Consider the following 18,390-nt stretch of genomic DNA (forward strand, 5'->3'; position numbering starts at 1 on the left):
GCCAGCCTTCTTTCCAAACCCTACAACGCCTGCAGACACTGCTCTCCACATGCTGGACGTTAGAAGAGCTCTTTCTTTCTATAGAGCTAGAACTGAAGGATTTAGAAAATCCAAACAACTGTTAGTATGTTATGGTGAGCCCTATAAAGGACTCCCAGTGTCATGCCAGCGATTGTCACGCTGGATAGTAGAGACAATTGAACTGGCCTACTCTATCTCTAAATTAGAGATACATCGACCTGTGACAGCTCATTCAACCAGAGCAATGTCAACGTCGGTGGCTTTCAGCAGGGGTGTTCCACTTCAGGATGTTTGCAAGGCTGCGACTTGGTCCACCCCTTCCACATTTGTCAAGCATTACAGCTTAGACACTCGATCCAGACATGACTGTTTGTTTGGAAGGGCGGTGCTCTCGGAAGTGTTGAAATAATACACCAACCCACCTCCAAGGTATGTGAGCTTGCTACTCGCCCATATGTGTGATGCATAGAGACCACGATGAAGAAATGCAGGTTGCTTACCTGTAACTGTAGTTCTTCGAGTGGTCATCTATGCATTCACACAACCCACCCACCATCCCCTCTTGGTGGTGTTATATTTAATAATGACATAATTGACTATAGATTTATTTTATCCTCTTTATTGAATTACACTCATGTTTATGGGGGCACAATGTCGGACTCCTGTAAACTGAGGGAAGGGCGGGAACCCCGTGGACATGCGCGGTACCGTGGGGGAGGGGTTCCCGCCCAAAAGCGTTTCCCTAAGCTATTGGAGATTCCGGTCTGGTCTCTGCGCAGGCGCAAAGCCCATATGTGTGAATGCATAGATGACCACTCGAAGAACTACAGTTACAGGTAAGCAACCTGCATTTCTGAGGTTGTAACGAATGATGGCGGAACATTTTTATCATTGTGCTCAAATACTTCTCTCCATGGGACATTTTCAATACTAGAAGCTGATGATCTTATAATACTTCACACTGCGGATATTGTTTCTCATGGCACAGTTGTTGTTATGATCTGAACTGTAGATACAGATGTGCTTGTCCTCTCTATATCTTAATTTCTCTACCTAAAAAGCCTTGGCCTTAAGAGACTGTGGATTTTGTTTGGTGTTGGCAACCGGAAGCGCCATATACCTATGCACAACATCGCAAAGGTTCTAGGGGAATCAAAGACTCTTGCCCTTAGAGGCTTCCACGCTTTCATCGGATGTGACACTACACCGTCATTTTCTGCTAATGGAAAACGAAGTGCCTGGAATTGCTGGATAAAATTTGAAGATGCTACAAGCTCATTTCTTGCACTTTCAAACTCTGTGTCATAGCTAAGCCCAGAACTTCAGCAGAAACTTCAAATGTATGTTGTTCTGCTTTACAGTACAGAATGTGCTGGCATGTCCATCACTGAAGCCAGGAAAATGCTGTTTACATTAAAAGGTAGACTGCTAGAAAATGTGCCTCCTACTGCAGCTGCCTTGCAAAAGCACATTCTAATGACGGCTTATCAGAGTGGACATATGTGGGGGCAGTCTCATATTGCAAATAGAGGTGCTTTTCGTCCATCTTCAGAGTGGGGTTGGATAAAAACTGATGGTATATGGACACCATTGTGGACATCTCTTCCAGCAATATGGGAGAGTTGCAGAGAGATGGTTCGCTGCAACAGTAAATCAGGATGCCAATCATGCTGCAGTTGTAAAAATGCTGGCGTCCCATGTAAACTGCTGTGTGAGAACTGTAAGGCAAAGTGCTTGAAGTCTACTGACCCAATAGTGGAAGAAGAACCATTTGAAGACACTGATGTTGTATTGTAATATTTAAGTGCTTAAACTTCAAAGACAATAATTTCATTTAAATATTACTTAAATGTAGTTTAATTTACGTATACTTCAATATATACCAGTGTTACACATTAAATTTAGAAATGAGGAATACTGTAATAACAATTAATAGTTAATATTTTTGGTTGTTTCCCCCCTATATAAATATTTTTTTTTATATATATATATTTTAAACATTGGATAGGGCCGTTAAATGTTTGATTAGAAGTATTTTTTTTCATTTTTCTCATTTTTAAAGCAAATTTATTAAAATATATACTTTAAAATAGTACCATTGAATTTTTTGACTAAATTTTTTTATAAAAGACACCTCAACTGCTTATCTACACCATTTTTAAGATAGAGTCCGCCATTTTGAAAGATGGCCACCATATTGATTTTTAATTGATTTTTTTGGGGGGGTTCCTATCTTAAATGACTTATATAGGCTTAAAGTAAACATGAGCAAAGTAGCCCCTTCTTACCAAAAATTGCCGAATACGTACACAAACTGACCCAGCTAGTAGGGATTTTCTGTGCTCGGCACTGAGAGTATGGAAAACATGACAATATTATTATTGATATTATTATCTTCACAGTTTGTCCAATGGTTCAAAAATTACTAGGCATACAATTATTATTATTATTATTATTATTATTATTATTATTTATTGCATTTTTATACCGCCCAATAGCCGAAGCTCCCTGGGCGGTTCACAAAAACTAAAACAATTCAAAGTGTAAAACAAACAGTATAAAAACATGAGATAAAAAATGTAGTCTACCTCCATCTCAGACAACAAATAAACTGAATATGACAGTGATCTTATAAGAGATGTAAATCAGATCACTAGAAGAAATGATCTGAGCCAAAGACTGCAAATCAATAAAAGCCATGGCAGGTCCTCTCTCACACAGGCAAACAAATGTAGCAACATATTACACACAAAGAAGCTGCATATACACACAGAAATTCATACGCAAACACATGCAGCAAGACTTCACATGCAAACAAACACATGCAATCATTTGTGGAACATACATTTGTGCTAAGAGCCTATCACACAAAGGTATGCAAACACTCCACAGCCTATTATATGCAACATACACAAACAGATGTAAGAGCATAGCACACGTAGCTATCATATGCAAACACACATACATATTCTCTCTCTCTCTCTCTCTCTTTCTCTCTCTCTCTTATTATTATTATTTATTTATATAGCACCATCAAAGTACATGGTGCTGTACAGAGTAAAACAGTAAATAGCAAGGCCCTGCCGCATAGGCTTACAATCTAATACAATCTAATCTCTCTCTCACACACACACACCACCACCAGCAGCAGCAGCGCCCTTCCACTAGTGAAGCCTGATGATTTCAGAAAAAGCCTTTAAAAAAAGAAGATATGATTCAAAGGCACAAAAATAGTTGCAAATATGGGCCACTTGCCTTTTGATATAAAGAAATAGCTCTGCTGCTCTTCATGAGAATTTTTTTGAAATTTGGTCAAATGATACTACTCACCAGTTAGATTTGCCTTGCCATATTTCATAATAATTGGACAAATTAACTTGATTTTATGATGAATAGAATTTTCATGCTTTACAAAGATAATAAATCTCCTTTGGCTCTATAATCAACAGCTCACTGTCTCCCTTGTACTGCATGAACAGCCTCTGTGAAGCAGAGGAGATTATGCCACATGTTGTTGTTGTTTTGGATTTGTTTTAGTTGTAGCCAGTAAATGAATAGTTTAGAGACTTGTTTATGTTGGTTAAGAAGCATAGAAGACTGATCAAAATATTCAGTTGACTTAACAGAAAGCTGTAATCTGTTTCTCACACAATTTTTTAAAGAACATATGAGCAGATGTGCAATAGATTCTCTATATATACACATAAAATTATTGGATTGCAAATTGAGCTGAAAAACACTTGCTCATCACTAAAGATTTGTTTCAGTCATCAACAAATTATTATTTTTTAAATGTTAAAAGCATCCCATTAGTTTTGTTTTTCTCAGCTTCAGTCAGTTATTGGATATCCATTTAAACTTGATAAACAACAGTACCTGCAATAGAAAGTGGAGCAGAGCAAGGCAGGTGACTGGATTCAAACTGACAAGCAGCGTTCTGGATAGAAAACATAGCTTTGACAAAGACGCTCCACAGAAAAAGTATCAACATTTGCTCCTGATGAAGGATTTTGGCATACGAAACATTGATTTTTTTGAACCTTTTAAACGAAAATCTTAATTTTTAACAATATCATTAAAAACTTTTATCCTACACAGCACCAGAGCCAGTCTCTCTTTTCATACTGTATTCAAACTGGCCACAACTTTATTGCCTATGGGTTACACAAGAGTTGGTATAGCATAAGCAGGTATCCAGATTTTCTGACAGCCTGTATGCTAATCTAGTGGCAGTTTGCTGAGGGAAGATATTAAGGGGATGAAGACAGGTTTGGCAACCACAGCATGAGCCATTTGATTTCCCAGGATCACTATCACCAATCTGGGGCTCATCCACACGGGCGCTTTGTGCCTGGATTGCTTCGGAGTGGCAGCAGGTGATCTACATGATGCAGCTGCCACTCTGATGCAGTCCAGGGGCAAAGCCCCAAAACTCCGCTCTAAAAAAGTCGGGGACTTACCCCGACTTTTTTAGCTTGGAGCAAGGCTACGCCCCTCTGCGGAGCCTTGTTAAGGAGAAAAAGAAATAAAGGTGGGTGGAAATCTCAGTAGTATGTTTGAAGCTGTGGGGTGCAGTACACTAACATTAAAACAGTAGAGTCAATCCCATGCCTACATCATAGGAACCAGGCTACTTAGTTTCTTGTAGATAGAGAGGGTTTATGTAGTGGTAGCAATTTAAAGGTTTTATAGCTCAGGCAGGATTCATGAGTGGTGAAGTCTAATTTTATTTATTTATTTATTTATTACATTTTTATATTGCCCAATAGCCGAATTGGGAACTTTATTAAGAACTGTGGCAGTGAGTTCCATAGACCAAAGTCTCAAAGTTAATTTTCAAAAAACAAAAGACCCCCCCCCCAGATAAGATAACCCACACGCTGTTCTGTTGCAGCTGGTAACAATGGCGGAATAACCTACAGTGCTTTTCTCAAATGTGGGTTTTAGATTAGAACTACATTAACTGACTGCTACAGCATCTAACAGAACAACCCCAGAAACTCAGGACTCCTGCAAGTATTTTCAGGATGACCTGATCTTGAATGAGCAATGGAGATAATAACTGCTGATATTGATCAGTATTGGTGCCTGAATTTGTGGATTATCCATGGGAGCATGGCTCTGAGACTGTCATGATGAGTGCTTGCACTTCAAAATTTACCTCTACTCTTCTCTGAAACATAGTGGGTTCATGCAAGAAGTCACCTCATTTATAGAATAACTGAAACAAGATTTTGATTTCTGTTTTTGAGAACAGAGGAGTTAAGTGAATATGGATAAGTTTGTCACAAACCCTCAGGAGGAAATGGAGAATAATCTTTCTCTTGGCAGCAACAGTCTCTCAAGAGATGACCCTCTCTGTGCTTTCAAAAGTTAGGTGAAGCTGAATTGAATTTTTTTTTAATCTCCTGAGGACACTAATTGTAGCATTGTGGATTCAAAGAACACTTTGATGTTTTCCCACAATTTGTTTTAAAGTACTATTTACACTTAGTATGCTGCATTATCTAGAGATTTACTTTTTCGTAGTAGTCTTTCACCTTGAAAGCTTTTAGTAATATATTCTGCATATTTGAATACGTATGGAAACTAGGACTACACCGAATATCACTCCCCCTCTTTCATGGTACCATTTGTAAAGGTAGTGGCTAACACCTCTTTATGACAAGGTGTGATTCAGGCTTGCCTAAAGGAAGCAGTGGTAAAGCCTTTATTAAAAATAAAATCGCAGCCTGATCTCTACTATACTGAATAATTTCCAACCAGTCTCCAATATTCAATTCTTAGGTAAGGTGCTGCAGCATGGGGTGGCTTCTCAGCTCCAGGGATTTCTGGATGATGTGGATTATCTAGCTCTGTTTCAATCCTGATGCAGGTAATAGATTGGATGAGGGGAATCAAATTGAAGCTTAATCTAAACAAGATAGAGGTGCTTCTCGTTAGTCAAAAGGCAGATCAAGGGATAGGGATTCAATCTGTGCTGGATGTGGTTACACTCCCCTTGAAGACTCAGGCTCACAACATGGGTGTACTTTTGGGCTCAGCCTAGTAGATACCTAGGTCTTGACAGTGGCCAGGAGTGTGTTTGCACAGCTGAAGCTAGTGCACCAACTGTGCCCATTCCTAGAGATGTCATATCTGGTGATGGTAACATACCTTAGTTACATCACATTTGAACTACAGTAATGCACTCTTCATGGAACTGCTTTTGAAAAGTGTTGGGGAAACTTCAGCTGGTCCCAAATACTGTGGCCAGGCAGGCTATTGACCATGGCCAGCTATAGGGAGCAAATAACTCTTGTTACAACAGTTTATTTATTTATTTTATTTATTTATTAAACTTATATACCGCTCCCGTAGCCAGGGCTCTCTGGGCGGTTTACAGAAATTCTACTATTAGTCAATTTTTGGGCATGATTTAAAATGCTGGTTCTGAACCAGGTTATTTGAAAGCATGCCTTCTCTCTAATCATCCTGTCTGTGTTTTAAGGCCACTGGTAGAGGTCCTTTTCTGTGTGCCACCTCTATAACAGGGACATTTGATGGGAACACAAAATGAACCTTCTCAGTTGTTGATTCCAGGTGGAACTGCCTGCCAAGGGAACCCAGGCTAACTCCAGCTATGTTTTCTTTCCACTGGCAAGCAAATACATGTTTATTTAGGCAGGCTTTGGGCACCTAAGCTGATTTGCTGCTGAGTTGTGTTTTAAATCTGATTGGTGCTATTACTTCTTTCTTACTGATGTGCTTTTGTGTGCCTTTTCTTTTTATGTTTACTTGTGTTTTATTTCAAGTGTTGCAGAGGTGTTGCCTTCCCAACCAACAGCAATATCATTGTTTGGATCATTGTTTGTGCTGTTATGTCTGTCACAACTTCAGCGTTGCAAGCATTGGGCTGGATCTATTTCAGGTAGTAAGTGGGGATTAGGGCACCCTTCACACAGATCTACCCCAAAGAGGGTCTCTGTATGGGAACTTGGGTTGGGCCTCAAACTTAGCATGCTCGCCACAGTCAAGTCATAGGAGAGGCCCGTTGTATTGGTCTAAATTATTCCCAAATCCTGTCATTCCCAACATTATCATAGCACACAGGCTGAGGTGGTGAATTGACCAGCAGTCAGTGACTGGTTCTGTGCCCTATGCCATACCAATCTATGTAATAATCTGTAACCAATTAATGTAGAGGTTACACTGCTGATTATATGTGGTTTATATCCCATTACCCTCAGTAGCCAATACTGAGGGTACAAAATGGCACAAAAATATACATACAAATCTAGAAAATGCATTAAACATCCACCCAAAAATACTAGCTTCATAAAAACGGAAACATTCCAAAATCAACAAAAAAACAACTGATAAAACCTCTGATACCAAAGAGAATGCACAGAAAGAGAGGGAGAAACTCTAATCTATACATAAGAGAGAGAGAGAGAGAAACTTCAGCCATGCTCCAAATGTTGGAGCATAGCCTGTTTCAGCTAGGAAGGTATTCCTCTACTGAAAAGGCCTTAATCCTTGTTCCTGCCTCTTGTGGCTCAGATTGCCGAGAAATCAACAGCATGGCCTCAGTTCATGAGTGGAGCATATTGAGAGAAATTTATTTATTTATTTATTTATTTAAAATATTTCTTGCCTGCCTTTCAGAGAAGAAGCCTTCCCAAGGTGGCTTCCAGTAATAAAATACATAAAAATAGTTAAAATATTGTAGGCAATAAAAACATAAAACACAATAAAAAAGCAATAAAACAACAATAAAAGCCAACAGTAAAAACACCAGCAGCTACGACAATAACAGCAGTCATATCAAGAGAAGGCCAAGGTAAAATAATAAGTTTTCAAGACCTTCTTAAAAGTCTGCAATGACAGAGCATGGCAGACCTCCAATGGAAACTTGTTCCAAAGGTGTGGGACTATTGCAGAAAAGGTCCTCTAACATATGATCATCCACCTAACTGCTCTCACAGGTGGACATATGGAAGAAGACAGTCTTTAAGATACACAGATTCCAAGTGGTTTAGGGCTTTAAAAGTTTAAACTAGCACTTTGAACTGGGCCTGGAAAGTGGCAACTCTGATATGCTATGGTCTTAATTTAGACTCTAAATTTTATAGAAGTTTTGGTGTGACAATTCCTGAAGCCAAAAATAATGATTTAAAATTTAAATTGTATTTTAATACATATTACACCTAGAGTCTTTTAAACTAAATATAACCATACCTTTCAAATTAAAAAGAACGAATTAATTAGTTACCCTTGTATCACAGCCTTTCTCTAAGTAGTTCAGGGCAACATACACAATTCTTTCTGCCACCCTATTTTATTCTCACAACAATCCTGTGAAGGAGATTAGGCTGAGAGAATTTATTTATTTATTTATTTATTTATTACATTTTTATACCGCCCAATAGCTGAAGCTCTCTGGGCGGTTCACAAAAATTAAAACCATGATAAAACAACCAACAGGTTAAAAGCACAAATACAAAATACAGTATAAAAAGCACAACCAGGATAAAACCACGCAGCAAAATTGATATAGGATTAAAATACAGAGTTAAAACAGTAAATTTTAAGTGTTAAAATACTGAGTGAATAAAAAGGTTTTCAGCTGGCGACGAAAGGAGTACAGTGTAGGCGCCAGGCGGACCTCTCAGAAATTGGTTGGTTTTATGGCTGAGCGAAGTTTTAGGGGGAAAATGTAGTTTTTTTTTTAAATCTGGGAACTCTTCAACGTGAGTGCCATGCATTTTGTTGGATAAGGGTGTAAAGTTATGCAACCATAATAACATAGGCTTAGGTCTCATATCTCACAAACAGTACATGCAGTGGAGAACCTGTGTCTGGATGGTATCATTTCAGAGATTTAGTGAGAGCTCACATGATTTAGTATTTTCTATCCTCCCAAAATTCCTTTCACGTAGTAAACTAGCATGTCAGGGAGAGGGGTTCTTACCCAGCATGCTCCCTAAAATGCTAATATTTGGGATTTTTTTATATGGCAGAACATTCAATCGTATGAGCCCTCATGAGTAGTCTGAATTGGCACAGTCCAAATATGGTTTGCCAGCTCATGTTCTCATTTGTGAGAACTAGGCTATAATCTGCTCAGAGTTCCTTTATTCTCAGAGCAAAGTATCCTGCCAGCTGGCCATGTAACAAGTTCTGTTTTTCCCTAAATACTTAAGTGAGATTGAGAGCTGTGAGGTGGAGAGTATGCAATATATTAACAGTCCAGTAAATGTGAGGTTTTAAGCTGATCAGTGTCCTTCTTCATAAAAGCCTGGTGCCCTCAAGGTGTGCTAGACTTCAACTCCCATCAGCCCCAGCCAGCATGGCCAAATGCTTAGGAATTTAGAGAGTTTTAGCAGGAGGAAAATACCCATTTCATAGAAGGCAATTAAATTAAATCTATAAAAAAATATATCGGGAGGGGCAGGTAACCTGGTGGGTGTCAAGGGAGGTATTCGCAGGTACACTGGTGCCCGTGGGCGTCACATTTGGGACCCAGCTCTATTGTAACTTCTGACTTTTCAAAAGTGCTACAAACATTAGCAATCTTCAGAATATTAGATTTCAAAAAGATGTTTGTCTAGTATGCAACCTGTGAATTATTTCTCAAATTAAAGGATATTGTTTGATTGATGGTGGTAACCAACTTTAAAAGAATCATGGAACTTCATAGGCTATTTTCCAGCAGGAAAGGAGAGTAAAGTTTTGCTGAAACACTAATGTTAAATCTGGCACTGAAAATCGAATGCCGAAGCACACAGTGCTATTATAAATAAGTGGCCCTTCTCATTTTCCTAAACTCAGGCTTAAGGGTGGAATGAACTACGTTCAACATGAAAGGCCATCCTCCGGGGGAGAGGCTCAGAGTGGCAATATGGGAGAGGGTCTTCTCAGTGGTGGTCCCTCAATTGTGGAATGAACTCCCCAGCAAGGCCCACCTGCCACCAACATAGTTATCTCTTTGGTGCCAGTTAAGATTGCCCTCATCTCTCAGGCATTTGGCAGCATATAATGAGTTTTTAATCAGGTCCTGGATTGTTTTTGGTTGTTTGTTTAAACATTGTTTTTAGTTAGGTGCTGTCTGCTTATATATATTTTTTGCACTTTGTAAAATTGATTTTAATGGTTTTTAATCTTTGTGAACTGCCCAGAGCTTCAGCTGTGGGGCAATGTAGGAATATAATAAATGAAATGAATGAAGCCCATTAAAGTTGTGAAGACCTGAATGGTTGTACTCTTTGTTGGGTCCGGAGGGAGTGTGCTAAGTTTTAGAATTTTTGTCTTTTAAGTAGTTCTCTTGTTAATTATTTAATTGTTGTCAGTATATTATTAATGGTAGTAATTTCAATCTTAAGAGTATACTTTAGAACAGGGATGGGAAACCTCTAGCCTGTGGGCCTGATAGAACCTGTAGGGGATTCCTATCTGGCCCTTCTGCCTTACAAGAAAACGCTCTTGTATCTGAGCAGCAGCTGATTGGAGATACTAGCTTTTTCCTGCTTAGCACTGAAAAGGCTCCCTTTCTCAGTGCTTAACAGTGGAAAGTACTTATCTCTGATCAGCTGCTGATCAGAGAGAAGAGTTTTTCCTTGTGGAGCAGAGTCAGGAAAGGAAACTGCTGAATGACTCAGTTGTGAGTCTTGTTCTGTTGACTAACATGTGAAGGCTTGGCCTGCTTACTTTGGAATAGACATTCTGTTCATGCTTAGTTCTGATAAGACATGCAGAGGCTTTATATTTGGGATGCTATTTAAGAGTACTTCTGAGTGGTTCTTTCCTTCTTAATTTTGAGAAAACATGCAAAGGCTAGGCCTATTTGTATGTGAGTATTGATCATGCTTACTGCTGAGTAGATATGTGTCATACTGTAAATTGGTAACAATAGAATTTTTTCAAGGTTTCGATTTTCTCAAGCCCCTACACACCTTTGGCTGGGGCCCCTGTCCACCACTGGAAAACAGTCCGCAAGCTCTTCTCTGAAATGGAATCTGGCACTTGGACTGGAAGAGGTTCCAACCCCTCTGCTTTAAAACTTTCTGTTATCTGAATCCAAACTAGAATTGGTTTCAACTGTTCACTGCCAAGTAACTGATATGCAATAATGTGCATATCTTTATTCTGCATGTAACCTTGGACAGCTCTGACATTTCAGATTAGTTTGTACAGATTGAAGGCTGAATCATCTCTAATTGACTAAAATTAGACTCTAATGAAACTCATGATTTGATTTTAGGTATATTACTCAAACGTAAGGCAACAACTAACACATTTCTTGAAAATACGTTATATCCATTTTCCCAGCATGAATATATGCTTATATATCAGCTGAGGAAATATCCCTTACAAACTGTCAATAATATTGAAAAATACCACTTTCTACTTGGACATGGGAAAGAATGAAATTGATGCTAAAAGGTCTGAATAAAGTTTTCTTTTCTGTCCTCTTCTGTTGTTTTCTGCACAATCAACGTTTACACTGCAAATTAAATTTCTTGGGCAGGTTTTTCTATCGTTGTTTGGAGAACCTGTTCTGATGCCTCCAGAAGACAGCTTGTTGCTCTACTAAACATAAATTCTTTCTTGTGAGAAATGTTTATTTTCAAAACGATCAGAATTCATAGTAAACCCTACTGCAGGGGAGGGCAGAAAGCAGATCTCCAGATGTTTTGGACCTCAACTCCCAACATTTCTGATGATTGCCAGTGGCTTCTGGGAGTTGAAGTCCAAAACATCTGGAGATCTGCCTTCTGCCTATCCCTGCCCTCTTGAATGGAATGGGACTTATTTCTGAGTCAATACATATACGATTGCACTGTTAAACTGGAAATTTAAAAACTCTGTTTACTACAGGTTGCTTCTTTTTTGTTGTCTTCATTATCTTGATTACATATTAGTATTTCTATATTTCAGGAGTCCTTTCCAAAGAAGAGGAGTTATACGTTGGAAGCAGTGCCATCTGCTTCCTCTGATGCATTTCCTGTAGAAAATGAGAATGATCTCTGTGATTTTCTGGATACAACAGTTACAAAGAAACCATGTTCTTTAGAAATAGCAAGAGGCCTTTCCTCAAAGACAGGTAAAATATTGCTGGTGTTTTACTTTATAATTAGTACATTCTGTTATTAGATAATGCACATATTTTCGTTAATAATCTGCTATATACACTGCTTAATTATAAAGTACTTTGTATCCACAGCAAGGAGCACTGATGGGAAGGAAAAGACAGGACACACACAAACTCAGCTGGGTTGAAATAGGCTACAGCTTGCATATACATACTGTATACCTTACATGAAATTCCACAAACTCATTGCACTTGGGGAACTCTGCTGAAAGTCTCAGTTGTGCAAACAGCAGTGCAATGTGCTAGCAGAGTGTGCGCAAGCAGTAGACCATCTTACATTATTGGCCTTAGCTAGACCTAAGGATTATCCCAGGCAAATGGAGGGGTCGTCCCTGCTTGTCATTTGGATGCACAGGCATGATCCCGGGACAGTCCCAGGATATAGGCCTGGTCTAGCCATGGCCACAGAGAGCAAAGGTTTGTAAACAAATTGCTAACTCTGTATTGACATCCCTTCCAAAAGATTTGCAACGTATTTATGAAACTTGTAAATCCTTGCTTTGGGAAAGTGTCAAGTGGCATCGAAAAGGGCCAAAGAATTTGGCAGCAATCACTGCAGACAATCTGAATGTCCTTCTATAACCTGAACCTATACTACTTGGCTTATTGTCCAACATAGTGGCTCTGTTTAGATGTAATGTCATACCATAGTTTGATATATGTGAATGAGCCTTACGCTCATTTCAACTCATTCCGCAATGATTCATTGAGTTACTTTCTCTTTTGCTCAAATAGTAGTTTCTTGTTACATCTAAACCAGATGGCAAAGAAGTTTCATCCCACTCCATCCCGCTCCAACTATATAACAACAAGTCACTCAGGTTTGGGGCTAGCAACCCACTTGCACCTGAGCCCTTTCAGTGTATGAAAGAGGGAGAAAGTGTGTATTTACCCTATCCCCCTTCCTGACGTTCTCTCTCTCACACAAGGCCTGAATGGAGGCACTGTGCCTGCCTGTGGTTGATGGGGAACTCAGAGGGTCCTTTCTGGTAGCTGCTCCTAGGGTGTGGAACTGCCTGCCAAGGGAGGCTAAGTTCTCTCTCTCTCTCTCTCTCTCTCTCTCACTCGTCCTTTTGCTGGTAGGCAAAGACCTTTTATTCAGACACCCCTTTCGTGTGTTGGATTGAATGCTGTTTCTATTCTGTTATTGTTGTGTTTTAAATGAGTTTATTTTATTTTATTGTTGTTATTCTTGTTTTATTTATGTAAGCTGACTAGAGCACCTTTTTTCCTTCTTCTTCTTCAGAAAAAAGAAAAGAAAAAAAAGGCAAATCAAATCAATAAATACATTCCCTTCCTCACACCTCCTTTCTGTACTTCTGGGACTAAAATGAACCTTTTCACTGTTTCAGCCCATCATAACATGCTTGAGCAGGAAACTACAGAGTATAGATGGTTAGAGTGTCTTATGCTGCTCTAGCTCATTGTATTCCATGGCTTCTCTCTCAAGAATAATATCTTGAGAGAGGAACCATGGAATAAAGTAGGCAAGAGAGGCAATAGATGTTCTAGTTGTCCGTGCTTTGTGATTTCTTCTTCAATAATCTTATTATTGAGAGAGAAACCATGGGGTAAGCGGGCTAGAGTTGCTACTTCTCCTCTCCAAGCAGGGAGAAGAAAGCCAGAGAAGGGGAGTTGCAGAGGGGCAGGGTGGGAGGAGGAGAGGTTTAATCATTATGAAGATTCCCCTAGGGGGGAAGGTAAGCAGTGATTCATTCTCTCTCTCTCTCTCTCTCTCTCTCTCTCTCTGTGTGTGTGTGTGTGTGTGTGTGTGAGAGAGAGAGAGAGAGAGAGAGAGAGAGAGAATGTATGACAGTCAATGAGCAGACAGACATAAGTGACAGGGAGACAATGGGCTTCTATGCACAGAGGGTTTTTATCCTGCTACTTTACAGGGGCTTCTGCTGGATTAAGATTGGACTATTACATGCACTCCCCCCACTCCCATGGATTTCCTTTATTTGCAAGTTCCATATGTTTAATTATACAATCACTAGATGGCATTGTGGTTATATCATAACTTATTCTTTACCTCAAAAAATTCAACTTGCAATATTTAAATAGCTCATTATTCCTGATCTTTTTTTTGGTGGGGGGGCAGAATAAAGGTCAGAAAGCATGAAATTGGCTCTGGAGGTTGATGACATCATGTAAAGGAACTGCAAACTTCTGAGAGTAACCAATCTTGATCGCAGAGAAGCCCTGTGTATGTCTCGGTCTGTGTCTGTGGCAGTGAGGTGCGGGGAAGGCTGTGTGTTATTATGCATGTGTAAGAGAAGTGGGGATGGGGGAGCCCAGGCCTCATCTATTTCTGGCTGCCCATATCTACTGCCTACAACCTGTGATCCATCATCAAAATGGTGATCCACCACCTTTGTGCTAGGGGCTCGGGATACAGTATTGTGACCTGGTTCAGATAACACAACTGCCTACCATGGGTTAATTAACCCTTGGGGTGCTGTGGTTTGTGCTCTCCACCATTATGAATATGCTACCTGGGTTCGGATGACATGACCAGCCCTGACAAGCTCCGACTGGGGTTTACATATTCATAATGACAGCCAGCATGTGCTGCAACTCCTCATGAGTAAATTAACGATGGTGGGCTGTCATGTCATGCAAACTGGCCCAACATTTCATTGCAGGTCCCCACCTGTAATGGCTAATTTTGCATTTTGTATGGTGCAAAATATATGTTATACCTTACACTTACTAGCACTACATAGTTTGAATCTTGTTTCATTTAAACACAACTATTGATGTTCAGATTTATTTAAAGCATTTTAAAGCATTTATTTAAAGCATTTTTACCCCACTTTTCAGCCCTGCCCTCAGTCCAGTGATAAGAACATAAGAAGTGCCCTGATGCTGGATCAGACCAAGGGTCCATCTAGTCCAGCACTCTGTTCACACAGTGGCCAACCAGCCATTGGCAAGAGACCAACAAGGCAGAACATGGTGCAACAGCACCCCCACCCATATTCCCCAGCAACTGGTGCACACAGGCCTACTGCCTTGAATACTGGAGATAGCACACAATCATCAGGGCTAGTAGCCATTGATAGGCCTCATCTCCAGGAATTTATCCAATCACCTTTTAAAGCCATCCAAATTGGTGGCCATCACTACATCTTGTGGTAGTGTGTTCCACAATTTAACTATGCGCTGTGTGAAGAAGTACTTCCTTTTATTTGTCCTGGATCTCCCACCAATCAGCTTCATGGGATGACCCTGGGTTCTAGTATTTTGAGAGAGGGAGAAAAATGTTTCACTATCCACATTCTCCACACCATGTATAATTTTGTACACCTCTATCATGTCTCCCCTTAGCCTCTTTTTTTCCAAGCTAAACAATCCCAGTTGATGTGATCTAATAGATACAACACAAAAAGGGATGATGAGAACAGGCAATCTAAGGCACCAGTCCTTAAAGTTACAAAATTCTTAAAATGACAAAACTTTGAACAGAGACACTTCAGGGAGAGGAGAGCAATTGAGCTGGTCTTTTAGCAGAGCTGATGAAATTACGCTGCTTCCCATGTCTCTCTCTGCTGCAGCTTGATCGAATGAGTCACTCATAAATTAATAAAATAAAAACATTTATTTGATTAGCTTTCCTTCTTTTTTCTGAGTCTTTCACATTCATATTGCCATGTTCAATGTATCTAAGGAAATATTCTTATATAAACAGCCTCAGGTTTTAAGATCAGCAAGAAGACATTGGTCTGGATTCCGTATATGATCTTCTGCTGCTTAAAGTGCCTTTTTAATGGTAGTAGTTATTGAATAAGCAGGCCCACCATTCTGTTTTCCTACATAGAGGCTGTTGGTGGAGATTTTTCTATTCACTAAAGCCTTCTGTTCCTCAGAGGTTTTGTTAAAAATTGGTATGTGTTCTCTGCTGCTGTTCTTGAACTACATTTTTATGATAGCTTGTACTTTTATTGTTATTGCTTTTAACTGTAATCTACAGTAGCCTTCTCCACATGTTACTCATATGAAAGAGAAAACTGTTCAACAAAGCAGTGGACAAGCAGTGACATCCCACTTTGGGGTATGCCCTATGTTTTGCATATGTGGATGTTTGAGGTGGGGAAGCCTTCACATGTAGACTTCTATGCTCCCCCGGTTCTGGAGGCTTCCCCTGATTGCAAGGTTTCCAGAATCCAGGGAAATAGCATATAGAGGTCTACCCACAAAGACTTCCTTACCTTAGGCTTAGAGAACCACACCAACGTGTGAATAGCAAGGGCAGGCCTGGAGGAGCTGTGCAATTTCAGGAGCATAGTTAAAGGGGTGAGCCCGTTACTCTTTTTAACATGATTTGCCCCTTCATGCAAATGAAAGGGGCTTTTGTATATTCCAAAAGAAATTTTAGAGAGAGAAATACACAAACACACACACCTGTTTGGAATGCTCCATTGGGTATTTAAAAATTACTCAGGAAATGGACTATTCTCCCTCATTAATACTTAATGAGAATCATTGATGGCTTGACATTACTAAGCTTATGCAAACTGGAAGCAGGTCTAGGGTTTACTTCTGCAGGTGGAAGGTGAAGGAGAAAAACAAAGTCGTTAATCCTCATGCTCATACTTTTTAGATGATACAAAACTCAGCTAGGCAAGACTCCCTACTGCCTCTAGAATGCATTTCACTAGCAATTAAATCCAGACACTACCTCAAAATAACTGTCAGAGACAATATCAGGCTTAATATAGCTATGCAGCTATGTATTTACAATCCTGTTCAAAACAACAGTGATTCCATTTTGTACAGCTATTTCCCCCCTCAAAACAATAAATTCAATCTGTTTTCTATTACCCTTTGGTTCCGTCTTTGGATTTTCCATCTGCTCTTTCACAGTTCTTTCTAGTAATATTTATGCTGTCTGAGAGACCCAAAAATATGCATGTTTGTTACTCTGGATTGTGGCCATTGTAATATGACTCTTATTTTTGTCCTTTAATATCTGAACTATTCAGAAAACTGGCAGGTTTTCATTCTTCTTTGTTTCTATAGTGCTTTTCCCTCCTTGTAAATTAACCAGCACTCTTTGCAGCTGCCTGCCCCATCAAAAATCTGCAACAAATGGGGGAGAATTTTCTTTGCTCTGCTTTTTGAATTCACACTTCCTGGTCTAATATGTAGATTGGAACAGAATTATCCTTTGGACCACAAAATTTGCTAGATTTTGTGAGGAAGTTCTTGACTCCAAAATTGCATACAAAAATGCATATATTAAGGCAAGTTGCATTCAAAAGTAAATGCAAACTTTTGTACATTTTTTAAAATTGCACACTGATATGAAAATGGAATAGAATGTACTTATTATTAAATACACATGAAACTGATATAATCTGGAAATAGATTGATTTGTCCATCACTACTACTTGGCTTAACCACTTTGTTACAAAAATTGTGGATTACAACCCAATTAAGTCAAATATAAGGCATCTGGATGCAGTCTCAAAAAGAAAGTTTATTTTCCACCTCAGGTACCAAAAATCTCTTTGCTCAAAGGTCCCTTTCCCTTGCCAATGTAAAGGAAAAGGGCCTGGAACAGAAGTTTATGTTTCATTTTATACAGAGGGAAACATTGTACACAAATAATTGGTTGCTAGCTCAAATTGCCACAGCTGATCCTCCTCCCTGATTTTCTGACATGCCCAGATGGGGAGAGACCCCATTGACCTTGCAAAACTCCATTATCACATGATTCCCTTAGTAATGAATCCTGGGACATTCCTGTCACGTATTCCATTGTCTTTAACTAATCCCTGTCCACCACTCCCTCCCAGGTCCCCCCCCTTCGCAATGTCCCCTGGGACATTCCTGTCCCACCTTGCCTATGTGGCAGAAACTTCCTGCTTCACCTTCCTTCCATCCAATCAGTATTCACTGTCCCTTCCCAAATTCCTGCCGGAGCATGTGGAAAGGAAAGTGAAGAAGAAGCCCCCAGCCCTCAAGATGGCGCCTGGCATTCCTTTCAATGGGTGAGCTTCCCACCTCTTATTTCTCTCCCTGGTTTCCTGCTGAGCTGTGGGGAAAGGAAATAAGAGGGGGGGGTGCCAGCTGCGCAACCAAGCGCCTGGTGATTTAACCAGCGGCTAGGGCTTGTCCTTTACACCTGAGTAAATGACCTTACCCAAATAGGTAAACGGGACTTTTCTCTCCTACCTGGGAGTGAAGGGTCTATTCTACTCATCTAAATCACTTAGAAATCACCCAAGGAT

At 39.8% G+C, this 18,390-nt stretch overlaps 1 protein-coding gene across 8 annotated transcripts in view; it reads left to right on the forward strand.

The window, feature by feature from the left end:
• The window catches only part of ANKS1B (ankyrin repeat and sterile alpha motif domain containing 1B), a 373,862-nt gene that overhangs the window by 88,318 nt on the left and 267,154 nt on the right, over positions 1-18,390 (forward strand). For all 8 annotated transcript variants that reach the window (XM_063133719.1, XM_063133713.1, XM_063133716.1 and 5 more), the window contains exon 10: positions 11,941-12,106. In XM_063133719.1, coding sequence (XP_062989789.1) covers positions 11,941-12,106 — 166 coding nt within the window. The remainder of the gene's footprint in view (positions 1-11,940; positions 12,107-18,390) is intronic.

The sequence above is a fragment of the Elgaria multicarinata genome, chromosome 9 (genome assembly GCF_023053635.1).
Source record: "Elgaria multicarinata webbii isolate HBS135686 ecotype San Diego chromosome 9, rElgMul1.1.pri, whole genome shotgun sequence".
In the NCBI taxonomy this organism is placed as follows: Eukaryota; Metazoa; Chordata; class Lepidosauria; order Squamata; family Anguidae; genus Elgaria; species Elgaria multicarinata.